At 39.9% G+C, this 27,974-nt stretch overlaps 1 protein-coding gene across 1 annotated transcript; it reads left to right on the top strand.

The window, feature by feature from the left end:
* The first annotated feature begins 352 nt into the window (after positions 1-352).
* Positions 353-22,231, top strand: EXOSC7 (exosome component 7). Its single transcript, XM_071735873.1, has 8 exons — positions 353-506; positions 1,527-1,628; positions 2,353-2,447; positions 8,817-8,982; positions 12,495-12,565; positions 16,983-17,106; positions 18,025-18,180; positions 21,159-22,231. Exons 1-8 carry the CDS (start codon positions 450-452, stop codon positions 21,261-21,263), a joined length of 876 nt encoding a protein of 291 aa, XP_071591974.1. The 5' UTR covers positions 353-449; the 3' UTR covers positions 21,264-22,231.
* The last annotated feature ends 5,743 nt before the right edge of the window (positions 22,232-27,974 follow it).

Below are 27,974 nucleotides of genomic sequence, written 5' to 3'. Positions count from 1 at the left end.
TCCTCACGATAGCGTTTGGTTCCTTCCCTGTTCCTGCACCAACACCATGCACTGCACCTCGCTCCAACCTTTCCCCGAGGTGAAAACCTCCACGTTCGCTCGTGGTTTTGTTTGGTTTTTTTTTTTCTCGAGGGCTTTATCACTACGCCAGACGTTCCCAGGAGCTGCAGTGTTTTCATAGTCTCCTCCAGGAGCTTTTTGCCTTGGCCTAGGGCGGTCAGACAGCGGGCACACACGAGTGTGTCAGCTTCTCGGAGGGGGCGTTTTTTCGGAGCACAGCCAGAGCGCTGCCCCGTGTGGAGGAAGCTTCCCGCGGGAGAGCGTCCCAGCTGCCCACCCTGCTTTGGCCGTGATAAGGGGAGGGGGTCAGAGGGGCCGGGAAGGAAGCCCACGCAGACCGGGCCGCGGAGCCGGAAGCGGATGCGCGGTGTCATCCGGCGGCGGGAAGCATGGCGGCCGTGGTGCTCAGCGAAGCGGAGAAGGTCTACATCGTGCATGGCATCCAGGTAGCGGCGGTGGGAGCCTTGCGGGAGGTCCCGCCAGCTCGGGGTGGTGTGGAGGCGGCAGGCTCTGAAGCGGGGAGAGCCTCTGAACCTCCGAAGAAGGTCGGCCCGGCCGTGGCAGCGTTGCCCTGGGAAGCCGGGCACTTTCCCGCTCCCTGCGGGATTGCTCCCTGCGAGCAGTGCCGGGGCCTGGACGAGTTACCGTGCGGGTTGGGAAGGAGAGAGGTTTCTGCTACCTGGTCTCTAGGGGAAATCTATGGGGTAATAGTCATCCAAACAGACTGGGAACAGAGTATCGGAACGGAAAGCAGGCCGAGAACAGGACCTGGATATTTTTTTTCATATCTTGCTTCCCCCCCCCGTCCCCCCCCTCTTTTCTTGCTGTTTCTCAAGTTTTTGCCATTACACAGAGTTTGAGCCTGTCACTAAGATAAGGAACAGTGAGTGGACCGTGGAGGAAGAGTGAAGGATGTGTGGGGGGAGAAATGCACAAAATAAAAGGACTCTACTTCTTGAAACTGTGTTTTATTTTTATGGAGATGAGTTGTATAGTGTCTGAGGGCACATAATACCCGTGTTTAAAATACAAACAGATGAAAGTATTTGGAAGGCTGTTAGGATATTTTTCTCTGCTTGGTCCTAGTTACATAGTTGGAAGTTCAGAACTTGAGCATCTCAAGAAAGACCTGTGTTGTGTTTGGTACAATACCTTTTAAAGTCAAGACCTTTACACTTTTGTTATCTGAAGCTTTCTGTTGAAACAGGATGGAAGTAGTGCAGGAGTTCAGACCTGTCTGCAGAGAGATTGTTGCAAGCTCTAGATAAAATAAAAACAGGTGGAAAAGTACAGTTGGTTCTGTTGGACTCCTAAGTCGGAGTTAGTGATGAAAATGAGAGCTGTTGCTTGTAATTAATTTTACTGCTGTGTTTGGCATAGGAAAAGGAAGCTTTAAAATCGCAGGTTCTTTTTTGACTTTTCATTAGCAATTCCTTTAAGCATGGTATCTTGATTGCTGTTCTTAGGAGGACCTTCGTGTAGATGGCCGTGGGTGTGAAGACTACAGATCTGCAGAAGTAGAAACAGATGTTGTATCCAATACAAGTGGATCTGCAAGAGTGAAGCTGGTTGGTACATTTCTTCATGTCCCTTCCTGATAAGACTTCTGATTTATGTCACTTGTTTCAAGATAAGAGGAGGTGATTTGTAGATGGGTTGGTGTGTGCAATGAAATTTGTATATATATAGCACAAACTGAAAATATGGGTTAAGGAAATACTGGCAGGATCTGTAATTCATTCAGGCTGGTTTAGCCTGCTTTGAGCCAGATCTACTGTAAAGCATCTGGGGAGCCTTCAATCTGAACTACTGTTTCATCTTGAAAGAATGAAATCACTGTTGTGCCTCATCAGTGAAAAAGAAAAAAATGTTTATTTGGGGTGAAGCAAAACTACTTCTGGCATGTGTTGACTGTGAAGAAGATAATTATAATTTGGAATATTATAAAAGTTCTGCAGATATAGCTGTTTTCAGAACCAAAATGATAGGAAGAGTCATATATATGAAGAGTATCTTTTAACCTACTGAAAGCTAATAGGTGTAGTAATTACTTGAAAAAACCTTTTAGGCTTAACATTGGTCTTCTAAAGCCTTTCCTCCCTTTCCTTTTTTTTGGTTTTTTTTTCTTTTTTTTTTTTTTTTTTTTTTTAAACTGAGGTGATTTTAACTTCACTCCGATAGAGTGATGGGTGCAGGTAATGGAAAGGTAGAAATATCAGGTTACCATAGACATTTAAATTAAAGAAGTAGTTTTGTGAATATAATTCTATTTTTGTGATGTATTTTTAACAGGGGCACACTGATATTTTGGTGGGTATAAAAGCAGAAATGGGGACACCAAAGCTGGAGAAACCAGATGAAGGCTACCTGGAATTCTTTGTTGACTGGTCAGTATGCTAAAAATGGAGCATTTAGGTATAATACTTGGAATACATGGGTAATCAGATCTTGCTGTTCTTCTGAGCCTTATACTTCTATTTTGCTGACTCCAATTAAAACAAGAGCAGTTAAAGAATGAAATGAGGTTAAGAAAATGCCAAATTCCATAGCATCATGGCAGCTAGAAAAGAGTAATGGTTCAGTGACATATGCATTTAACATGACTTCATAACTGTGGTGTCAGTTATCTTTTTTGCAGTGACAGAATAGAATAAAGTCTCTTTCAAAAATGAAATATTCCAGAAGAAAAGAATTGAGTGATACAGATTGTACTTTAACTGTGCTTAAAGGATTTTGCTTACTTTATCTTTGAGAGCAGTAGAAAAATTTGAAGCGTGTTTTTTACAAAACTGTTAGCTTTAAAAATGAAAATCCTCACTGTAAACCTCAGGTGCAAAGGTTAAATAGAAAATTTAGTTATCAGTATGTTAGTGAAGTAGTATTTCATTAACTAAAAATCATTCCTGGATTTGTACTACAAATGAGCTGTTGTTTATCCTTACAGTCTTTATGGTTCTTGAATTGTGAAGGAAGCTAGAAGAAAACAGAACTTTAGTGTTCAGGTTGCTCAAAGATAGCACAGTGACATCTCAGAGTCATTTCAGACTGTCTGCTGTCTGAAACTATACTATCCATGTCTCACAGATTTCTTTATGAAATAATGTGCTTTGTGAACCTCTCATAAAAGCCTTGTAACTTAGGGTTTTTTATTAAAAACAAGAAAATGTTTCTATTTTGACATTAAACCAATATACTATGAGTGAAGCCAAGGTACAAGGGCCACCAAGTAGGTTTATATGTGATAATCTTTCTGACCTAACTGGCTATACGTGCCTTAATACTTGTGTCTGTCTCACAGAACGCATCCTTGTACACCACAGTTTAGTTTTTAGCTGTGGAAAGATGCAGTTTATAGAGGGATGGACTTCCTTATGAATCAATGGTTTGTCTCTGATTACTGATCAAAAAATATAAGACAGGAAGATGATACTGAGTGTGGTACTGCTGTTAGAGGGGATCTGAGCTTGACTGCTTTATAAAATTCATGTATGAAATATCCTACATTTGTTCTGGTGGCTTCTATATGAGGGAAGTCCACTGACAGCAGGAACATAAAGGTCTCTGCAGGGATGTTGCCATTCTGTGACACTTCTTTCATAGGCAAATAAGTGTTAGAAAAACTTTAAATCATTAGATGAATATTAGTCTGTCTTTTCTAACTGCTCATCACAGAATCATAAAATGTCAGGTTGGAAGGGACCTCAAGGATCATCTGGTTCAACCCTTCTAATAGTATAGTTGGTATGATGTGTCTCAGCACCCTGTCAAGCTGAGACTTAAAACTTTCCAAAGTGGGGGAAATCTACCACTTCCCCTGGGAGACCATTCCAGTGTCTGAGTGTCCTCATGGTGAAAAACTTACCTCTTGTGTTCCACTGGAATCTCCCTGGGAGCAACTTGTGCCTGTTGCCCTTTGTCTTATCCCTGTGACTCCTTGTAAAAAGGGAGTCTTCATCTTCTTTGTAGCCACCCTTTAAGTACTGGAACATTGTAATAAGGTCTCCCCTAAGCCTTCTCTTCTCAAGCCTGAATAAACCCAGTTTTCTTAGCCTCTTCTCATATGGCAGGTGCTCCAATCTTCTGGTCATCCTCGTGGTCCTTCTCTGGACCCTCTCCAGCCTGTCCATGTCCTTTTTGTGCAGTGGGGATCAAAACTGGATTCAATATTCCAGGTGCAGTCTGACAAGCGCTGAGTAGAGTGGGATGATGACTTCCTTGTCTCTGCTGGTGTTGCCCTTGTTGATGCAGCCCAGCATCCTGTTGGCTTTCTTTGCTGCTGCTGCAGCACACTGTTCACTCGTGTTGAGCCTGTTGTCCAGCAAGACCCCCAGCTCCCTTTCCCCAAGGCTGCTCTCTAGCCAAGTGGATCCCAATCTGAACTGCACTCCTGGGTTATGTGTTCCCAAATGCAAGACCTTAGACTTCTCCACATTGAACTTCATCAAGTTCCTGCTAGCCCACACCTCCAGTCTGCCTAGGTCATTCTGGAGGGTGGCTCTCCCTTCTGGGGTGTCATCTTCTCCACTCAGCTCTCTGCTTCATAAGAAGATGGGAGAGAGATGTTCATCAGCATTGTACAAGATGGATCCTATCAGTTCTAGAAATAGGTAATCCTTACCTGCTGTGACAACAAAGACCAAAAACTTAATTTTAGAAAAGCATAGTCACTTCTCACATGCTTGTGATGCAGGGAAAGGTGACCTTTAGCCTCCAGAAGCCTCCAGAAAGATCTAAAAGACAAAATGTGAAGAGGGAACAGTTTGTTCTGTATAAAGGGAAATGAGATGCTGTCAGTACTCTGGTACTTCTCCAGGCTGCCACTGGGTGGTAGTAACTAAACATAGTTTGATGTGCTGCGTCTCCTGGTGAAGTTACTGCATGTTGTGCTTGCTTTTATGTTGTTGAAACTAATAATAAAAAAATCACACTGCAGTGTTTGCTATCTTAAAATCCATACTTCCCAAAACTTTCATGGCTTCTTGTACTGCTGAAAATAATTGCTTGCTAGATTATTCTCTGCCCTAAAATTCCATTTCTCTTCATTTTGCTCTAAGTCCTTAACCTAAAATCTGAGAAGCATATTTAGTCCTATTTTGAGACAGACTTTAATGTTAGTCTCTAGAAGTGATGAATTTTGAGGCACTGATTTTTGATAGTAGAAATTATCACAGAACAAGCCCATGTCCTATGTGATGTCCTTCCTGCCTGTCAATACTAGTGAAGACACTCATCCTGGCCATTGATGTTGAACAACTGTTGTGTCTGCTTTTCACACATTTGAGTTTTGGGGCTGTTCTGATACTGACTTGTTAGGGGTTTTTTTGACTGAAGCGGAGATTTTTCATTTTCAAAATGTAAGAAATAACAACAAACCAAACCAACAAACAAAAAAGCTCAGACATACAAATTCCTTGCATGCATTAGGTTTTGTTTATAGAGTTAAGAAAGCAAGGAATGTATTTGTCCAAGTATGGCCATCTGTTTCTCCATTTAGAAAGCCAGACATGGTTTTGTTCCAGCTGGAAGAGTGGGTCTATTTCAGTGGTGCCTGCGTGGGAGTCTGGATCAGGTAGGATCTTAAGTGATGGATAGCAGTTCTCCAAATCATGAGAGATTACAGTATTGCAGAACAGCCACATAAGTGACTCTCTTAGGTGATCCTCAGATGCTGTTCCATTGTGTTTTGTGAGGCAAAAGTTAACTTGAAACAAGTGTTAGTGCAGTCACTGAAGGTAGCACTTCGGTGATGACTACAGGAGCAGAACCCTTCCATCCCTTCTCTCTTACCATAAACCCATCATCATGGCAACAGTTCTTTGTGGAGGCAGGAGAAAAACTAATGAATTCTGAAAGAATTAAATGTCTTTAAATTTTTAGGGCAATTTCTCCATTAAAGGTGGTCATTAGTGGATTTAGTTCAGTTTTCAGAGAGAAATACCACCTGATGTTAGAGAAACAACTGTTTCAAAATCTATGATTCCGTGTTTCTTTTGGATGGGCAGTGGGGTGACAGTGCCTGACCACGCAAGGACCTGAATCAGTAAATCCATGTTGGCAGACTTACTTGTTTCACTAGACTAAATCCAAACCCTCGTTATCCCAATTCTTTGTAGGATCCTGAACTTGAATATCATCATAATGTTAACACAGTTTAACAGCATCTGAACCTGAATTCATGTCTGTCTGCTTTGGGACTGCCTTGGCAGTCCAGATATGTCACAAAGGGGGTATCTTCTGGCTGCTTTCTGGAATGGTAAAACACTAGTGAGGTGGTGTAATGTACTGCTGATTCTAAAACAGTGAATCTGCCTTATTGTTTTAAATGATTGTGTCCTTCTTTTAGTGCAAGAACAGAAACCTGGTATTGGTTGCTTAAGTACTTGCAGCTTTAAGTGGAGAGTATCCTCTGTGTAATGAAGCCTTTCCCATACTAGGAAAATATCTGTGAGCTTTTGTTTCATTCACTGTTTTATCTCTGTTGTAATTACTTACATTGTAGATTATAGTGTATTGATGGCCTGAGCATTGGATGAGAAGTACTTAACTGCTGTGAGAGAAAGGCTTTGACTGGCTTTGAAAGTTGAGATCTTCGGTAGAAGCCTCATTGTACTTCAGCAGTCTTGATTGTTACACAATGTGACACTGAAATTCTTTTCAAAGTCTTTAAAATTACATTCTGTTAGTAGGCATTCTATGCTCCACTTTACCACTACTATGTTCTTTCTGTGCTCCATGAAACAAGCTTTTTTTGGCATTTTAATTTATTAGTGTGATAGATAGCACTTTTTCAAACTTTATCCAGTGTAAATTACCGGAGTAATCTGTGAGCACTGGGTGTCAGTATTTACCATGTAATTATTATAATTGTACCCTGCTAACATTAGTTTTTATTTCACTTTGGTTTTGAGGAGTTGAAGTCTAAACTAATAATGGAATTAAGATGCATTGGAACTTGCAATAATATTCCAGTTTTGTCCTGTGTTCTTCTTACTCACTGTCATGGACAGGAACCATTTATCATTAAAAACTTCAACATTTAATAGAACTTAATGTTTAGGAATAATAATGAGGTATAGATGGAGGTTTGTGTAATTCTTCTCTGTTTAGCATAGGAATCATAATGCTTGCATAACCAAACTTCAAACAGAATGATGTAATTGTGTGAAAGCAGCATATTTCCAGAATTAAGTTCTACTTATATATGGACCTATCTTGCAAAATTGGTGTCTAATATGAGCGCAACTGCAAATAACAATACATCACACTTGCTGCTCTTATTCAAGTGGCAAATGTAGTTTGGAAGCATAGGTAAAGTATTGATTGGCAGTAATTTTTTTATTTTAAGCATGTGTAGTGCTGTCTTGTTATAGAAGCATGAAATAACTTCTATAAAATTCAGAAGTTTTCCCTGGCATCCAGAGTTTTCTCAGAATGATGAAAAGAACCCTTGTAGGCACTGTGGTCTTCTTGATGTAGCTCACTTGATAGTTTCATACCTAATTAATGTGGATCTTCAGTTGTCATTTTTTTAAAGGAGAAGGGATTAAATTCCAAGACTTTGATTTTTGCTCTATGTTTGCATTCCTGTGTGTTCCTATTGAAATAACTAAGAGAATCTGTCATATAAACACAAAGCATACATGACAAAATAGCACTGGGAGGTACCCAGTCAGGAGAATACAAAGCCTTGCTATTACAGATTTTGAACATATTAAACTACTTCTGTTGAACCACCTCCTTTCCTGTGTTCTCTAATAAATTAATTTGGTGTGTGTGTGTCTGAATAGTTTACTTAAAAACAAAATCCTCAGTATTTGCCATCGCTTTGCTGCTTGAGAATGCTGTTGCCCTCTCCATAAACTAGAAGATTGGGTTCAGAATAGTTGTTTGGTATTATGCTATATATGCATCTCTGGACATTACTGCTGTTTTTTTATGTGGTTTTTTTTTGTTTGTTTGCTTTTTGGTTTTTTGGTTGGTTTTTTTGGGGTTTTTTTTGTAGTCTTGTTTTCTTTGATTATTAGAATTTTGTTTGTGTGTAGAATTGTTAGCTGTGTACAAGGCCTCAGCACTTCCTTGCATGAATGCTCAAACAAACTTAATTATATTGGAATCAGGGAAGTGAAGACCACACACTTGTCAGATTCTTTCTGGAACAAAACTTTCTTTAGTTGCTGCTCTCCGTAGCCTTCAGTTGCTGGAAATAATGAGCTGCTGTCTGTATGTGGCTTGATAGCAGAGACTACACTCAGTAGAGAAATTACCAATTAAGGTCAGGCAGTCGTGTCACTTAAAAAAAATTGGTATTCTTCTTGTCATATTGCTACATATTTCTCTTCTTAGCCACTCTCTTATCCTATCAATTTAACATTCAACTTTTAACAAGCTTTCTTGTTAGCTGCTCTGAACCTAGTACAGATTTCTCTCACTTTTTTATTTTTGGAAGGTTAGAGATGATAGAAGATGAGAGTGCTTAAGAAATAATCCCTGAGAGAGTTCACCAGATTTAATATTGTAACTTGGGAACTGAAGATAATAGTGGAATTCAATTAGTATTGGAGTCAGTATCGAAGTGTATGTATATTATCTGCATTAAGACATCTTAATATGCAAAATAGAAATAATTCCTTCACAAATAAGAAGCTTATTCTTGCACAAGCAGTTTTTTAAGATATTACTAATGCTTTATATTTAATAAATGTTCTGTGGGTATTGGCTGCTTCAGAAATGAAAGTGTTTTATCTTTCTTTATCTAGTTCAGCAAATGCTACACCTGAATTTGAAGGCCGTGGAGGAGAAGAGCTTGGCACAGAGATAGCAAGTACACTCTACAGAGTATTCAGCTGTGAGAGCAGTGTAGACTTGAAGTCACTTTGTATTAATCCCAGAGAACACTGCTGGGTTCTCTATGTTGATGTATTGGTAAGTAAGGAAATTAAAACTAAGATTCAATAAGGGTTTTCAAGGCACAGACTGGCTTGGTAAAAGCATGCTTTTTCATATAAAAAAAGCTTCTCATAGTGTTATGTAATGCTTCACAGTAGGGCTGGCCATCTTCTTGTGAAACTGCCTATAATAGTCACTACTTTCAGCTTTCTCTTTTTTTATTATTGATGCCACTGCTCCAATGCAGAGCTAATAAACCACTAAATACTCCACCTTATGTTTCAGATAAAAATCAATGACCTTATACTGACAAGGAAATTGCCTCTAAAGAAGGCTAACCTTTTTTGCAAATGAGATAGAACTGCAAAGGTATCATCCTAATGAATCTAAGTTAGCACAGTGTATGTTAGCCCTAACATAACCATCCATCCTGTCTACCTCTTTGCACCATTATCAGTACTAATTCAGTAAAGTGAAATAGAAACTTTTCTGGCAAAAGTTATGTTTTGCCCAGGATTTTTTTGATGCAAGCTGTATGCATGTATCAAATGCAGAAGAAAAACTGATTGTTTGTTTCCATTAATAAGTGGAAACAGAATGTTATGCATATAAATCTTGTGTGTGAAGCAGCTATTTCCAAGCCATGCTCTGTCATAGGAATTTAACAGAAGTCTGACTTGCAGACTTTCACAAGCATTATTTCCAGTTCTTGCTAGTCCAAAGTTGAGTTTCTGTTTGTCAAACTTGTAATTGAAAATATGTTGATTGATCTTACTCATGGGAGTCCATTAATATCTATGAAATGATTTGCAAAATGTTAAGCAGCAAAAAAAAAGCTAAATACAGGGTTTTGTTAAATGAACCAGGAACATTCAGGCTAAGACCTAAATAAATTGAAAATTAGTCCATTAGGTGTTTAAAAAACAGTAGCATTAGCCTAATTACAGTAGATAGGGTACATACTGTGACTTTGTTGTCATAGAAAGTAATCAAATGTGTACCAGTGCTGAGTACTTTAACAGCCCTAGTCCCCAGCTTATTGGAGCTTGGCATGGTGTAATAGGGAATGAAGTGTTAGTTCTGAGGAATCACACTGGGACCTTGAGTTCCCAGGTAATTACAAGCAGAGGTACAGAATATTAAATGCTGTGCTTATTTAAGCAATGTACTGCTTAACGTTGCATAAACACTGCATAAACAAAGACTTTCATAAAGCTGACTGCTGCAGAAGTTATTCTGTATAGTTTTGTGTGAAGTACAGCTGGTCATTCTTTTATTCCTCCTGGACAAATTTGTTGATTTTCCACAGCTACAGGGAAACCCACTCTTGGTGGTTTTATGCTGCTGGTTGAATCAGGATTATGAACATCAAGATCTATGCTATGTGATGAAATTTACATTTAGCTTTGTGTACAGTTACAATAAGCAATCTGTTGTAGGTTCTCACTCTACGCTTAGTAAGTCTTTTTAATGTCATATCCCACAGGGGGGTTGTTTGTGAGCCACTGAAGAGCTCATAGTTAGTCTCTTTATTCCCAGAACTCTGTGTTTTCACTTTTTTGAGGTATTTGTACAATTTCCTCTTCTAAATAGAAGACATGTATCATGTGGAATAATTTAGACTCGCCAGTGCTTGATATTTAGTTTTTCTGGAAGCTGCTCTTGCTGAATCATTCCTATACAGCTCTATTTTAACAGTATATGGTGCAGGTATGACACTCCTGCTAGTATAAAGCACTAAAAGTCATATTGTTAACCATTTGGGGGAGGCAGATTCTAAATGGAGTAACAATGCTTATTGAGACTGTTTCAGAGGATATTTTCCTTCTGAACTCCTGGAAATTGTTCACATTACTGTTTGTCTTGCATAGTTAGGTTAGAGGGAAAATAAGCCCAAAACCCGTTGTGAGCCTGAAACTGCTGGTACCTTGTGGTCAGGGTGGCAAGGTAAATGTTTTCAAGTCTTTCAATCCAAAAGACAAAAACCCAGAAAGGATGTTGTATACCTGGAGATCCTCCTTTGCTATCTAATTTGCCATGTGCTCTTTGATCAAAACATTTGTATTCAGCTCCTCTGTGTAAACAAAATTTGAGATATGCAGCTCTGTGAAGGAGAGGATCTTGGTACAAGGTGCTTCAGCTGAGAAGAGTGTTCATTTCATTTTGAAGGAACTGTGCCGTGCTTGATACAGGCTGTGTTCCTAGCCTGTAGGTGCCACTGTAATACAAATAAGGCTTTAAGAAAGCAGTCTGAATATAAGCATAGCAACACTGCAGGCACATCCCGTTGTGTTTTAATAACAAAGATTTTGCAGAGCTTATTGTGTTATCCAGTAAAATCCAATAATAACTGAAAGTGGCAAGTTAACTTCACTGTATCCAGCAGCTGTTTGCAAAGAAATAATTTGATCACCTTTGTATTTAGCTTTCTATCCCAACTTTTTGTATTTTTTTCTTAACAATTCAGTCTACCTTCATAAAAATAAACTGTCTTCCCAGAATATCTGATTTATGATTTGCTCCCATTGCAGGAGTTTATCTCATTCTTAAATAGATTTTGAAAAACAATCAGTGCATTCCAAGTGCTAAGTGTTGCAAAACTTTCTTTCCTCTCATCATGCAGCATAGATTAAGGTAATGGAGAAGCATCCATATAGTCTCACTGTAGTAGTGTCAAATGCTTGCTGGGGATGTGTGTGTTCATAGAGTAGTACTGACTGCTGAGAGCAGGGCTTGTCAGAGAGCTAATGCTGGACTATGGCCAAATGCATCTTTGAGTTGTCTGTCAGTCTGTAGAAGGTATTGGTGATTACAGGAGCCCTGCCTTTTTACCTAGTAAGTAGTGGTCTTTTCAGATCTTCATGGGAAGAAACTAAGCTAGAGTCCCTGCACACACTTTAATTCAAATTCTAGTGTTATCAGCAAGTAGACTTTGACATTAGGATTCCCTTAGATCTTTTTCAACTGCAAGACAAACCTGCTGATGATCCCTTTTGCCATAAAGAATAGAGAATAAGTCACGATGTGCCTTCACTACTATACCTTCTGTGATTACCTTTTTGTACAATGTTCTAGGTAATAATTTACATTGCTTCTTTGAAAACAGTTCTACTATTTGAATTTGTTCAGCTAATATTTTAAAAAAAAACTCCCAATTTGAAATAGAAGTATAGAAAGTGAATTGGCTCAATTTAACATTAAAGACTGGTGAGTTTATAAAAAGTATCCTGGTTATAGTCTAGTTCAGAACCTTAGCACAAGAAGAGTTAAGAACAGCAGTGGTTTCATTTCATCTTTAAATTTTATCATTAACCTGATTATGAAGTGCATTAGCTCTTATATCTTGCATGTAGGAAACACTTAGCTGACATCCTAATGTCATATCTGTTCTTTATTTTCATAGATAGGCTTTAAAGACAACTTTGTTTTCCAAAAACCTGTCCTGGTTCTTAGTTTTGTGCCTTTTCGAGTAGGCTTAAGTAAAGTTAAGAGTTTAAAAGCACCAGACTGATTTTCTTTTAAAGAGATTCTCTTTTTTTCTTCCTCAGTTATTGGAATGTGGTGGGAACCTCTTTGATGCAATCTCTATTGCAGTGAAGGCAGCTCTCTTTAACACAAGGTAAAACACAGGTCTTGTTCATGTGAGTGGGAGTGGTGTGGGAATTAGGAGAGAAGTTCTCTATGAGCTAAGCATTAAAAATGCTTTAAGTAAGAAGAACCCAAGGCAACTTGCATTCAAATAGAGGGCAGTCCATTTGCATGCACATAAGATGAACATTATCTCAGTTTCTAAAATCAAGTGTCATATTGCATTATATGCAGTCAGGCTCACAGTATAACTTAAGTTCTGTAGCCAGATTGAGAAAAAATTGTCTTGACCATGTGGTTGTGTTGCAGCTGGTTGTAGGCCTTTGAGTTGATGCCTTGTGGTTTTAAAATAAGAAGTATTTACTGATACATAATGGTCCTGAATAAGAAGCTCTCTGTCAGTGTGACTGCTGATTTGTAACTAGCTCTATTTTCCCACTTCTTTCTTATTAACTGCTAGTATAGAATTCTTTTTAAAACTAAGAGGAAAAAATGCTGGTGAGGGATTGTGGGGAGGGGGCAATGATGTGTCTTTTAAAGAACTTTGCCCCATGCATTTTAATTCAAGGAATGAAAGAAAAAAAATCTAGTGGCATGAATGATCCAAGTGCTCTGTGTGTATTTGAATGATAACATACAATAATATTTTTTTCTAATGTTTTTATTTGCTTTATCTATAGATTAAAGGGACTGTAGAGTTTTGTAACTCCCTTGAGAAAGAAACTAGTGAATGGCTTTGCTAAAAAGTTGATGGAAGAAGTGCAAAAGTTAGGCTCTTACAGGCATAAATGCTTTGAAAGTGGACCCCATATTATTCTGCTGTAAATTAGAAGTCTGCTAAAGTCACTGGTATAGTTCTGGTTTATTCATCAGGGAATCAGCACACAGTACAAGAGCTGGAAAAGTATGTTCAAGAAGAGGAAAATACACTTTTGTAGATGGGCAATATATCAGGTTATAAACACTTCAAAAGGACATAAGGGAAGAATCCAGCTGAGAGTACAACTTGTCTATATTGATGAGAAACTTCCCATGTTAATCAAGTTCTCAATAGTAACTTTTAAATGTAGATTGGTTAGATTGGTTTCATAGCATTAAGAAATAGTGTCACAAACTTAATTGTTCACAGGAAAGTTGACAGTACACTTGAAGGGAAGAAATGCCTATGTCTCTTTATGTGAGCTGCCAGGATGGAAAAGTCATATAGTTAAAAAGAGTTGCTCCTATGTGAGTTGTTTTGCATATCCAAGGCTTGTATGTTATTTACAAGATAACTAGCTCTTTTTCCTTATTTCAACCAGTATCCTCATTCTGAATAGAGAGAGAAGATCATGTAAAAAAAGTAGTTAGATCAGTAAATGAAAGAAAATCTGTTGCTTTGGGAACATGGGCAACATGGAGAGTGTAGTTTTTCCAGTGATTCTGCATTACTTTTATTCTTCTGAAAACTGTATCCTTCATGTCATCTGTAATGTGTGAGCAAGCATCCACAGTCTTCTGGAAGTCAAATATCAAATCAAATGGTGGTACAGTATGACATAATGTAAAGGTTCTTGATTTTTAACCTCTGAAAAACCTTGATTCAAGCAGGGAACGCGAGTATTGTCTAATCTCATACAAGCTCATAAAGTCAAGGTGAAATTCAAAGTGAAAACCTGTTGTCCTCATTTGCTGTTCCTCTCCCTTTCCCTTGGAATGTACTAAGTTTTCTTTGGATTGACACAAGGTTGTTTAGAGTAGTTGCCAGCTCTCCGTAAAATATTGTCCAAGCAAGACAAGATGTCAGTTTGAAGATTGTTTCAGATTAAGTGTTCTGAACTGTGCTTGATGTGTGTCCCTCCTTGAGTCTTACTTGCCTTTCATAATCTGTTTACAACCAAGTTTTTGTTTTAAGTGTTTTCAGATCTTTGTCAGCCTTGACTGCATTCTTGGAACCAAGAACAGAGAGCTCAAGAAGCTGTTTTTTCTTTGAAGCTACAAATTTTTAGATATTCATTTAGGCATTTAAATACCTCACCTTCCTCCTTTAAAATTTCTAATCATTTTTGTAATAGCTATGGACACATTTTCTTTAGAGTTCAGTAAATCCAAAATCATAACTTCAGGAATTTTGAGCAAGAATGATGGGATTTAAATCTTTTTGACCTGACTCATCATATCCCCTTCAGACATGCAACCATGATATTATGATTGTTTTAAGGGGAACATTTACTTCTTGGAGTTCTGTTTTGTTCATTGTATTCTAAAAATATATCCAAATCATATGCAAACGGTAGCAGATATTAAACTTTCTTCTTCAATGTGTCTCCAAGGTGTTTAAGGCTGGATTTATGGAAGTAAATTCTGCAAAATGTGCAAGTGGCTACTGTGTAAGGACTTAGCATTAAACTTGATCCTGTGGAACTTGCAACCAAGACAACAGAAAGTAGGCAAAGCTGCTGTGTTAATAGCACAATAGCCTTGCAGATGTCGTGATGTTTTGCTGGGCAGCACGACAGAGGCAGAACTGATGCCTGCTTGCAAGGGTACAACTGGTTTTGCTGCTGTGAAATCTGTGTCTCACAGGAAAGAGCATTGTTTGTTGTGTTACTTAAGTCCTGCTGTACAGATTTCTGCCCTGATTAGTTTCAAAGTAAACATGTACAGCAAGTTCTTAAAATAAATCTTCACAAGCTGGTAGAGGAAATGTCCAATTTTTGGGAAGTGCTTTGTTGTGTAATATACCCCTTTTCATGCAACTGTGATGCTTGATTAACAAACCTTTTGCCTCTGCAGTAGTTCTAATTTGTAACTCTCTTATCTGTTCTTAGCCAAAGCAGCTCCTTGCGGGCATTTTTCGGGTAATAGTTCTGGCAGCTTTTTCTTGCAGACTGAATATTGCTCTTGTTCCAAGCTGTTTTAGGATGGAGTTAAAATTGCTTAATTGCACAGATTTTCTTGATGTCTTTCTTCTTTTTTAAACACTATTCTGACACATAAATGTCTTGTCTAGGCTGCTGTCCAGTGTCATCCATTGTCCTGTATAGCTTGAGGGTTGGTTACCTGCTGACTTTATTTTATCAGTTTTTAATGGAGTATTTTAAACTTGAAAATAGGCTTTGGTGCATTTCCAATAAGCTGCAAAGCATTTTGAGTTTAATTTCTGAAAAAAGTACACATCACAGTTGATCTTCTTACTGAAAGTTTTAGTCCTGGGTTGGCTCAGGCCAGTGTTCTTGTGGGGAAATTGTTGTGAAGTATTCTCATCTAGGACTCTAAATCAGAAAAAACCTCTTTGCATTGGTGGGGGAATCGTTCACTAAACCAGTCCCCATCTCTTCCACTTTTTAAAAGAGATTTGGTACAGAATGTGTAAAAGAATGTAGCCTCCAGAGTCTAGTTATAAAACACATTGCTACTGTACAAGTACTAATATAAAAACTGATTGTGGTTACATTCCAGATGGTTACTGAAGTTAGCTTTTTATGAACATCTTGAAATACTTTATGTTTTCAAGTGCAAATGTGTGAAAGTGAGAGTAGTGTGATTAAACTCTGTGTGGGTTTTACTGGCCAGTAAAGGAAATTCATTCAGTCAGTACTCCATCCTATTGGGCACCTGGATAAATGAGGGTACGTGAGATGCTGACGTTCTTGGTGCCTTGAGAGATACCATCTTCTATTAAATTGTTTTAAATTACTTGATTCATTATGCTAAGAAAACCATATTAAATCATGCTGTAAAACTTCCATTAAATGGCTCTAACAGATACAGTATATGTGTCACTGATAAGGAGCTTGTCCAGCTCATTTGTGAGAGAGCTCATCACTCAAAATTGCGAAGAAAGCATTTCTTGGATTTCTGCCTGGGTTTTTATCTCTGGTGTTTCTTCTGCATACCTGTAGTCTTCTGACTCTAAAGAATGAGACTATCTTGCCCAATCATCCCATCTTGCTAAAGAGAAAAAGATTTTACTAATGTCATCAAGTCGTCTTAGTGTTGTTCTTTCCTGAACAGCTTTACTTCTTGTATGTGCTACTGATGTCACATCTTTGCCAAGCAATGCAATTGCTGTAATTCTGACAACTGCTGTTGTCTGCAAGGTTGGGAATGCAAAAGGATTCAGTCTTGCTAATTTCTTTCCTGGCAGATTTACAAAGAATGGTTCAAAACTGATTTGCACAAATTCCAAAATAATCTCTCCCCTTTTATTAGTGTAAAAACCAGTTCGAATTGTAACAGTTTGAAATCTGTAAGTAATGATGATCTTATCCTAAATGTCTTCCCACTTAAAATGTTTTCTTCCCAGTCTCAGTGAGTGAGTTGTTAATACTTCGATAACATTTTGGATTTATTTTCTAAACATTTAGCCTCATTTAGAGTAAAGGGCACTTCCTGGAGTTGATATAGTATGACAGCTGTATTCGTTATCTGTTCTTGCAATGATTTGGCACATCTTGTTTCCACAGAATACCCAAAGTCCGTGTTCTGGAGGATGAAGAAGGCTCTAAAGAGATTGAGCTGTCTGATGACCCTTATGATTGTATTCGACTTAATGTGGATAATGTGCCCTGCATTGTCACACTAAGCAAAGTAAGCATGGCAAATTTCCAGCCCTCTACCTAGAAATTTCAGTTTCTGTCATCTTCACTTGGTGTTTATTTTTTTCCCTAGAGAGTAGAACTTGTGTTACAGAAATGGCCAATGTCCACTATGTGTGCATTTATTCATATTTGGCTTCCCAATTAGAAACTTATACTGAATAGGAGTTTTTTCTCCACTTCTGACTTGGAGTTTTCTACTTGATGCATTCTTCTCCTGTATGCAGACAGGTTGTTCATTATTTGTCCTCTACTCCTTGCTTATTGTCCAGAGCAGCAGTCTGTTAGTAAGTTAAACTTCAGTAAGTTAAAACAAGTGGTCATTGTTGTGAGGTGCAGTTATTGTGTCATCTGCTTGGAGTTACACAATGAGAATTCGTCATTAGGGGCAGAACTCTGTTTTCATGGGTTCTATACTGTCCTTTCCTTTTATTCTTTTTCCATGTATAGCACATTTTCCTTTACATGGCAAAGAGTTAGTGTTTTGCTTAGTTACCTCAAAGCTTGTCTGACATTTCTTTTAAGCAAGTTGCAGAAATAGGAGAAAGACTTTCATTGAGCTTGAGGGCTCACGTGAGTCTTGGGATGTGTAATATTCACCCAGGGGCATAAAGTCCCTGCTTGGAATTGGGGTCAAAAAGGAATATGGGGATTCATATAGATGAAAGGATGGTCATCAAGGAAAACAATGTGGAGTAGTGGCATGCTTATCTCACCTCTCTAGTGATTGTGCACACAATTTAGAGTCAGAAGCTGTTTAAATATTAATGTGATGTCAAGTCAGTCTCTGACCACTGCTAAAGGTCACATGATAGTAGGAAGAGAGACTGTCAATAGTACTCAGTTTAACTCTTTAATAAAGAGCTTAGACAACTGCAGACTAATACATCATTCTGTCACTAACTTACAGATTGGGTATAGGCATGTGGTGGATGCTACCCTTCAGGAAGAAGCCTGTTGTTTGGCCAGTCTGCTTGTTTCTGTGACCAGTAAAGGCGCCCTCACTTCAATGAAGAAAGTGGGAAAAGGTAGCCTGGATCCTGAAAGTATTTTTGAAATGATGGAGGTAAGGAGTCTTGAACTTTCTGGGACGATAACTGAATGAAATGGAACTTGGGTTTATGAAAAGCTGCAGTAAGGACTTGAAGAGCAGAGATCTCAGTGCACAAGGGACTTGCTGAAGGTCACAGACAGTATATTTGAAACAATCTAATGTGAATGAATGAATGAGTGAGTGTTGCATAAAAATGTTATATGCCTGAAGTGTATGATACTCACATTTATTTCAGTCAGGTACTTCATAGGTGTAAGAATGTAAAGTTTAAATTTCTAAACTTTGAGACTATTTTTAAAGACCATATTTCCTCTCATTGTTTACCTTAAAGACTGAAAAAGCAAAACTTCTAGCATGTTAAAGTCCCTATAGAAGTAGAGATGGTACTTTGAATTGCTAGTGATTGGCATTCTCTTCTAGCAAAACTCATTTGTTTTGTGATAAGCTCACTGCTGTCATTCTGCTGTTTTTCTTTCCTCCTTTAGTAGCTTTCTGATCCACCCCTACTCCATGAAAGTACTGGTGTCTGGATGTTGTTCACATCCGCATAAGAATTCCATTTTAAACCTTTCTTCAGGCTCTTCTTAAATCTACCCTCCAGTACAAATTCTCATGCCTGGGTTTGGCCTTGAGCATGAGACAGAAATGAGTTTTGAACTTGAAGTCAGGATGAAAATTAAATACTTCAAACTGGCTCTGTTTCCTGGAGATCCAGAACTAATTTCAGCCTGGCTGTAGTGAGGAATGCAGAAACTGGAGCCAAGATTGAAAGCAGTTTGTCTCAAGTGGAAATTACATGTTGAGTGTATATGGCACTTTACTCGTTCATATTCAGTTCAGCATGCTAATCCTGCTGGTAAAAGGGAATTTTTATTTGTCACTTACCCTTTTACTTGGGTAGAGAGATGTTATTTCTAATCTGGCATCCTGAAGAAACATCCCCTGGACATTTGGTGTGTCTTCCTTCATGGATTTTGAGTCCAGTTTAAATGTCTAACGTAACTAAATGACTTGAGGTTTTGTCAAAAGAGAAGGGTGCTTGAATCAGATACAGGTTCATGGCAGAAGCTGGCCTTCATGCAAATTGTTTGCAAAAAGCTTTGGTCAGAGTCTTTCTTTTGATCACCAGTTTCACTCTATATTGAATCCTAAAAAGGAAATAAACTTCTGCAATTCCATTGTATAGCCTACCCCCAAAGGCTGTGCTTGGGATTGTGTAATGCTCATCTAAACAATAATCAGAGATGCATATGGAAGGTAAGCAGGGGAAATCTTCAAACTGTCCTACTCTGCTTCAGAGAGCTTTAGTGAACTTGTCCTTGCTTGTTGGTGCAAGGAGTTAAGAGCTTAAGTTGATCACCTAGTGAGTTGTGCTGTCTCTCACTTGCCTTGGAAGAAGCCTTTCCTCCTGGGTGGTGACCAGGGTGAAGGATAAAGATGATCAGAATAAACCAAGATGTTGTCTGGGAGGTCAGAGATCATCTGCGTGGTTCTGCCTCAGACTCAGCAGCCTGAATAGGATACCAAGAAAACCAGAAGGGTCTGGGAATGTCCAGTGGAGGAGCTGCACAACTGTTGTTTGACACCTCCACCCCCTAAGGATTTGGCTGCAAGTCTGAGAGTCTTCAGCTTTCCCTGTGTGGTAGAGAACAGAAGTTCCTAAGACATATCTCTTAGGAATGCAGCTTCATGGGAAAGTTTTGGGAAGCTGCTAGCATTAGGCTTTTGTTTTTCAACTGAGTTGAAAGCAGGGATAAGATGGTAACAGTGTTATGTGTCAACACCAAAGCTCTCCACAGTTCCCATTCACTTTCAACTGGTGTGAGTGATGCTGCCCTATGTTAAAGGAGAAGAATGCACAAAGTATGTCACCCCCAGGCTGCTGCTGACATTGGTTTGCCACTGCAGCACTGGAACAGTTCTTTTGTGTGCCTCCCCTTTTTTGGCATGATTCAGAGTGTCTAGGATTGACAGCATGAAAAATCTTCCCAAATTTCTCTTTGTACTATGGGCCATGTTCTGTCTTCTGGTTCTTTGATTAGGAATGTATCTCGCTTTTAGGTTCGTGGAGGAAATTGTCATGAACAGGTGAAAGAGAGCTTTGTGGTCAGCTATATAGCAGGCATAGGTTTCATTTCATGTATCAGGAGCTAATAAATTCAAGCTCTTTAGGGGGAGAGGTAGGGTTTCTTAATTTCTGTGTGGATTCAGCATTTCAGGTCATTTATAGAACCCCCGAGAAAGCTCTAATAGACACCAGTGCCTTTAAGTTCTTTATTTTAGCATAGCCCAGTGTTTCCCTGTCCTGCAGCTTCCACAATACAGTTGTGCATGTGGAAAGAGCAGAGGCTGGTATTGGAGCCAATCCTGGCAGTTTTCCATTGCTAGAGTTTCTTTCTGTAAAGAAAACCTGTTAACTCCTTTAAGGCCCTTGGACAATACAGCATTGCACATCATAATGAAGGACCCACACACAGACTGACTCGGTGATGCAGCCAGTGTGCATCTTTGGCTTCTCTGGCTACATGACTGGATGGTGAGCTGGTCTAAATTCAGTCCACTGATTCTGAGCACATTCAGAAGGGTTTACTGAACTTTTTATTGGCTGCTTTGCTGGTCAGTTATCTCTTGTCCTCTGGCAGCATAGCAGATTGTGTGTGTTGGCTAATTTGAGCGTGTGCATGTGTCTGATGCGAATTTAATTTGTATTCCTGTGTGATCCAGCCATGCACATATCTGGTGTTAATGAGCATGGAATGCTTCTCTGATGAATGGGAGCACTGCCCTTATGTGTACATTTTTCCTAAACTTAATCAAATTAAATTCCCACCACCATTATTTTTCTTAATTAAAAGCATGTTCTTATTATACCAGCTGTTGTACGTTAATCATTCAAGAGAAAATATTTGTCAAAAGAAGTGTTCCATGAGAGTTGCCTTCCTATTAACAAGTGTATCTCTCAGATTTGTTTTGCTTTCTTTGCATTGCAGACAGGAAAGAGAGTTGGCAAGTCGTTGCACATAGCCCTTCAGAAAATATTGGATGAAGAAGAGAGTTTGGGGACCTCACGTCAGAAAGTTGGATTTCTAGGATGAGTTCTTATTAACTGTTCAAAACTGGTCTTAATTGACTGTGCAATCTTGTTGGTTTGTATAAAGAAAAAGGATATTTTTATTTGTTCCAAGCCCTTTATGCTTCTGGCTAAGAAGCTTTTAAAATGTTACTAAGCATAAAGAAAGCTAAAGTTAAATGCAAACAAGGGAATTTGAGATTATTTCCATGTGGATAGCTGTCTGCACCTAGGAAGCACACCAGCAACAATTGTTGCAACTGCCTTGGAAGCACTTGGGTCTGTTTTCAAGAGTGACTGCTGTAGGTTCAACTTACTCTGTTTGCACGTGTTATACTTCTGCAGACCAGGTGTAGATCATACATCAAGGTGTCCTCAGTACAACACAAACCAAGTTTTGGGCCTCTTAAAAATTTTTTTTGTTTTGTTCAACTAGATGAGACGAGCATTTTGTGGAAGCCTTCCTTCAAATCACCTTACTTTTTTTTTTTTTTTTTAATAAAATGTGTTTAGATTTCACTATAAATACAACACAGTCTGAAGCCTCTAATTTGTGTTTTAAGCCAAGAATTCTTTGCTCACTGGAGCTCTGCCTGTCCCTTTTGGCAACAGTGTCCCTAGGTTACAGTAGTAACCTACCCTCACAGTGGCTGAAGAGAAGGGGCATGGCTAAGGAAAAAGGGAAAATAAGTTTAATTTTTTAGGAGTTTGATAATTCAGCTGGATAAGCATAGTGGCTGTCAGTAATGATCCTTCACAGAGAAGAGGGCAGATGAGGTACACAAATCAAGTTGTATCACCAGGTCTTCAGATCAGTGGATCCCTCCCTGCATCAGTTGGCTGTCACGGAAAAGAGTAAGAGCTGTTTATTTGGCAGTTTGAGAAGAGACAACAGATGGAAGAAGTCAAAAGGAAAAGTTGATTTACAGGAGGTTGATTTTTCTGCGGCAGGTGTTAGAAGGATCATTCTGAAATAAATGTTATGCCAAGTTACTACAGTAATCCAAGAATCATTTAGCTCTTAATCAAGTAGTGTTTTCTGAATTCCCTGTTTTAATTTCCTAATATCAGATTAAGAATATTCTCTTCTCTGGAATGTGTTCGGTGGGCAGAAAGGGAAGGTTTTTTACTGAAGGAGATCAGTGGGTATAGGACAAAACATTATAGCTCAGATCAATAATCATGATCACATTAAAATATATGGTGTACTTAGGGTCCTCAGATCTCTTCAGCCTTTTTCCTAGCACTCACTCACAATTTTTCAAGGTGACTGCAACACTGCTTTGTATTTCAGTGATGAATATATGAATAGCTGCTATTATAATGAGCAGGCAGGTTAAAAAAAGAAAAATACTTTGACAATTTGCATAAAATGTCTATGTTGAAGAGAATGGCTTTTTAGTACTTATAAGTAATGGGTTATGATAGTGCTGTGCAATCGTACAGGCAAGAAGTGACAGTGATTATATATACAGTCTTAAATTACTCCAGTAGAGTTTTTCTACTGAAACAGTGATTAACCTGACATTGGCTTTATAGTAGCTGTGGTCCATTCCTTGCCAGTCAAAGCTACTTGTGAGAATGTGGCATGAAAGAAAACTGAAGGGAGAAATCCAGTTGCAGTACCTTAGACTTAGAACATGCAGTTTCTGTTTGGTCATGTATTGCTTAATGTTTCAGAAAATGGTTAATTTAAATGAGGATTACAAGTGTTAAACCACAGCCATTCTCTGAATCCCTGTTGCCTCTTTTACTACAGATTTGTGGTTGGATACCAAAAGGCTGTGCAGAGTTAGTTCCAGGGTGAGTTTTGCAACATGGTAATAATAGTGTATTTTTACATAGCCTTCCAGATGAAGGCTCTTCAAGTGTTTCAGAATTTACATAATTTCTGATGGTTCTTGTCCCCTCTCCAGGTCCTTCTAATTTTAAATTGATTGTTATGAGAGCTGGAGTGAGGACTGAAGAAACATCACTGTGTTTCAAGTGTGTTAACTGACACCTCAGTGGAGTTTAGTATCATTGCATTTCCTTTGCACTTCTTACTAAGGATAGCAAGTATTGGCCCACCTGGGAATCTGGGCTGTGTGCTCAAGATACCTATGGATATGATGGTGGTGGGTTGACTGGCTATAGGACAGGCGACCCCCAAAGCTGCTCTGTCACTCTCCTCCTTAGCTGGAGAGGGAGAGAAAATATAATGAAAGCTTTGTGGGTTGAGATAAAGACAGGCAGAGATCACCAGTTACTATCATGGACAAAACAGGCTCAACTTGGACAAAAAACCACCATTGCTGATGGGCTTGGCCTTGGCCATTGGCAGTGCCTCTTGTAGCCAGCTGGCATTGGTTCAGTCAGACATGGGGGAAGCTTCTAGCAGCTCCTCACAGAAGCCACCCCTGTAGCCCACCCCCTACCTTGCCATGCAAACCAAATGCAACCTAAAAAGTGAATTCTTGCAACCTAAACATCTGTGTCTGCTGCCAGCACAGGGAAACCTGTGGAGCAGCTTTGTGTACAAAAAATGGCTACCCTAGTCACAAAATACTGGGTCCCAAGCACTTCCTGAGAGCATCACTGTAAATTAACCTGGTGTGAGTATCTGCTCCCATTATCGTGCGTGTCCTCCTCCCAAGACTTTTGTAGCTGTGCAAGGAGCCACAGAATTAACTGGGGATCCTCAGGGCATCCTATTCCTTGCACAGTCACAACCCCATGTCTGTTGGCATTGAAAAAACAGTGGGGTGGATCATGACACTGGGGCTGTGTCTCCCCACGGAGACACAAATAAGGAGCCTGGCCAAAAGTATTACACAGCTGTTGGTTGGTCTCAGCTGCCCCTGGAGGTTTGCTGCTACCAGTTCATATCCCAAATGGATAAACAAAGTTCTGACAGGGGTAAAAGGGCCTACAGCTCTCCCTGCTGATACAACATCTGCCAAGAAATCTTTGAGACTGGTTCTCAGGCACGCTATGCTGCCCATTCCTATTTTCTTAGCTCTCTTTAACCCCTCTCCCATCCCAAACAAAAATAGCAGTTAGATGCTTAATAGAGGCTCCTATTTCCATCTGGGCTGGTGGAAAGTTCCATGTGTTGCTGTGCAGATATTGCCACGTTTTCATTGACTCAAGTCCAGTAGAATTAAGAGGAAACATCTGTGGAGCAGGATAGCTCTCTGTTTGTCCCAGAAATTAATTGCTTCTACTGGGAGTCAAGAGGCTGAAAACTGTGTATCTAGAGATGAGAACTCTAGCAACTCCTGCTAGCCTTCTGCTTGTGTTGCCTAAAAAGCATCTAATTCACCTTTTTCGTTTTTTCTTTTTTCTTTTTTTTTTTTCCTTTCCCCAGCTAAAGGGGATTTGTGTTTTCAATCAGGGTGATGATGCACAGCAGATTTACCAGTCCCAGGAATCTCATCAGCTTATGTTCTGCAACTGTAGTAGTGGTTCAACATTGCAATTGTGTAGTTTGGGAAGGAGAGGGGAGCTGCTTGGACCCGGGGGGTGAGGGTTGAGGTAATAGGGAAGAGAGGACCATGCCACCTGCAGTTGGGCTCTATGGAAACTTGCTTCAGCACAGGCTGGTGTAAAGACAGGTTAATGCGAGCCAGAGGTCACTTGTGACCCACATGAGACAAATGTGCAAGTCTTATTTTTGATGGACTGAGCACCTCGATATCATGGAGTTTCTGCAATTTCTCTGTAAATAGGAATTAACTAGAATTTACCACCTTTTGCTAGGTGGTAAATTCCAGCTTTTCTTTTAAATTTCTGCAGGGATGTTCTCCAGCCCTGCTGTGGCACTGGTTTACTTTGCCTGTAATAAGCAGCCATAGAGCCCAAAGCATGGTGAAGAAATCAGCATGACTTGGTAAGACCTGAGAGGAGAACACTCCAGTCCTTACCCTAGAGCCTAATTCCCTCCTTTTCTTTGACACACCTGAGAGAAGTGCAAAAGCAGGTCTGCAATTGGGACTGAAGCTCTTGAGCTGTCAACCTCCATGGTGTTGTTCCTCCCTACTCCCCAACCTCTTGTCTCCTCCTGTTCTCCCTTCTGTTTGCACTCCCTGCTGCATTGAGGCAGCTGCTCCCTCCAAGGCAAAATGTGGGTGCTCCTCTTCACTGGGCCTTGCAGAAGTAGGTGCCACTTGTCTGCTCCTTGATGTCAGAGGCTGATTTCAAGCTGGGGCTTTAAATGCCTGGTTCCTTGCTCCTTTTCCTTTGGAGGCTCAAATTCCCCATCATAGGCCACAGCACAATGCTTTAGGTACCCATCTCTCCAGAGAGGCTGCAGTGCCTCATTTTTTTCTAATTTAACCGGCTGTATTTCTAGCTGTCCTGTAACAAAGACATTTTTGCTGTTTTTTACAAAACAACGTTAGTATGTCAAATGTGATGCTGTTAATGACACCCTGGTCATGGTTTCAGCATCAATTTCATCAGCTGGAACACTTTTTAATAATGCTGTTGATTTACAGAATATCTCTGTTGCTATCCTTTCCTCAAGATTAGGGTAAGAGCAGCAGCACAGGTGCCCCTGAGTTTTCACTTCACCACGTTTGTACATCAGATTAGATCTGATTTGGACTGAGATCATAATTACTCCAGCCCCTTAGCTAATACCCTAGGAAGGGAAAAAGGAAATGAATTTTTAGCCACTTTCTGACATACAGAAAGCATATTTCCACCCAGCTGGGATGCTGGGGACTGCATCTGAGCCAGTTGTGCACAGACGTTGGAGGTACTTGGAGCCACCACCCTGCCGGCCCTCTCTTCCACAGGAGCACTCACTATGCATTCTTGCTGTGTTCTGGCAAATGGTAAGTTTTGGTATTTCCAGGGTTAGAAACCTGTGAGTTGAAAACTCACAATTTAAGTCCTACTTCTCTCCTCTCATAGAGAGACCAACTTTAATAAGGCTTTTCAAGAGCATGAATTGCTTTCTTCATCCCAACTTTAATCTAAAAATGCTTTTCAAGGGCATGGATTGCTTTCTTCCTACTGTCTGATCATGCAACTCTTTCTCGAAATAAAAAAAAATATAAATTCTAAGACTGATGCTGAAGTTTTCTTAGTCCCTAATTCAGGATCCACAGCTATATGAAAGCAAACCTATCACTCAGAAGGGAGAACAACATGTAACGCAACCATAACCTCACAGAAGAGGTGTCTGCTTCCCAAATACTTCTTCAAATAGTGATTATAATTTCATCTGTGACTTCACTTGAGCTGATGCTGAAAATAGCAGTTTCATGCAGCCTGCCCAGCAAACCTACATAATTAGGAATTTCTCTGGAATTTCAGTGTTAGCTTTAGACACTTGACTACAGTTTTCCTTTGGCTGGCTGGACTTTGGGACATGGATGACAAGCAGAAAAGCAAAGCAATGAAAACAGCCAGGTTTACCTCTAGTTCACAGGAACTACATGTTCCAAGTAGAAGGGGTGGAAGGGAGGGGTGTGCATGGTGGTAGTCCTTTGGTGCATCTCCTTTTGGAAACAGGATTTTGAGCACCTGATAGCACTTAAACTCAAGTTCTCTACATCTGGGTCCTGTTTAAGGCCCAAGGATCTCCTTTAGCCCAGATCCTTCTGTCCTGTAACGCTTGGTGAACATGGGGTAGGGATGTGAGCTGTGATAGGAAGCTCTCTTCTTAGGCTCAGAGCCAGTTTCCTAAAGTTGGTGCTGGGATAACCTTTTGCCAAAGTGCTGACTCCTTGGTTTCCCCCATCATTGTCCTTATGAAAACCACCCTTTCCTGCAATATTATCGCATTTGTTCTTGATTGGTCTCAGAAACAATGATCCATAGATTCAGCTCTTTCCATTTTAACCTGTTCTGATGTTGTTTATGCTGGTGGAAGTCAGGAATGATGCCAGCATGAGTTGGGGAAGCAGCTAAGTAATATCAGAGATTATCTTCTGCTAGCCCCACTTCCTCACAGCACGTCTTTTCACTGCCACCACTGTTCTACTCCTATTCTTCTTCAAGCTTACGATGGTGCCACTGAGACAGATCCACCCCCACACACAAAGTGGCTTTGATCAAAGTGACAGAGGCATGAAACCCAGTGTGCTACCCCAGATGTGGATCAAGCCTCCGAGCTGCATGGCCCCACCTGTAAAGGCTCTTTCAGGTCTTCCTTTTGCTCTCCCACTGTCAGTGCTGGTGGGGGAAACAGGAGGCTTCCCAGAGGAGGGTGGCTGCAAAAGAGCAAGCACCAGTGGCAGTGTGGTGGCCTGCCTTTGAACTGGTAACTTAGCCTTGAAAAGCCAGATCTGCTAACTGCTGATCTTGATAATAACTGTGTGAATACTGTTATCTAGTCTACCCTTCCACTTTCCAGCCATTGTGTGGCGGGTGCTGCCTCATTTCTTGGCAATACCTTCTCATTTCCTAGCAGCCAAATCAAAATAGCCTCTGATCTCGCTGCCCATTTCCTTGCCTAGCTGGGCATGAAATCACAGGTCTGCATCATTGCCAGGAGCATCCAGCTTACTCTCATGGGCTTGTTCCAGCCACTGCTTTGCCTACTGAAAGCCTTCCAAATTCAGCATCTCAACCTACTTACTGGGTTTCCCAAAGCCACGTAAACTTTTCTGTTTCCCTTCTGCCCTGGGACAGTTTCCATAAGCATACATTCTTCTGATCTCAGTTTTTCTCATCTCAAACTGGTCACCTTAGAGCTAAAAACAGCAACTGTCTGGGCTTAAAACAAAGGAGTAAAGCGCTTCAA

The sequence above is a fragment of the Heliangelus exortis genome, chromosome 2 (genome assembly GCF_036169615.1).
Source record: "Heliangelus exortis chromosome 2, bHelExo1.hap1, whole genome shotgun sequence".
Classification (NCBI taxonomy): Eukaryota; Metazoa; Chordata; class Aves; order Apodiformes; family Trochilidae; genus Heliangelus; species Heliangelus exortis.
Note: the sequence above shows the minus strand (reverse complement) of the source record. Positions and strands in the feature narration are given on the sequence as shown.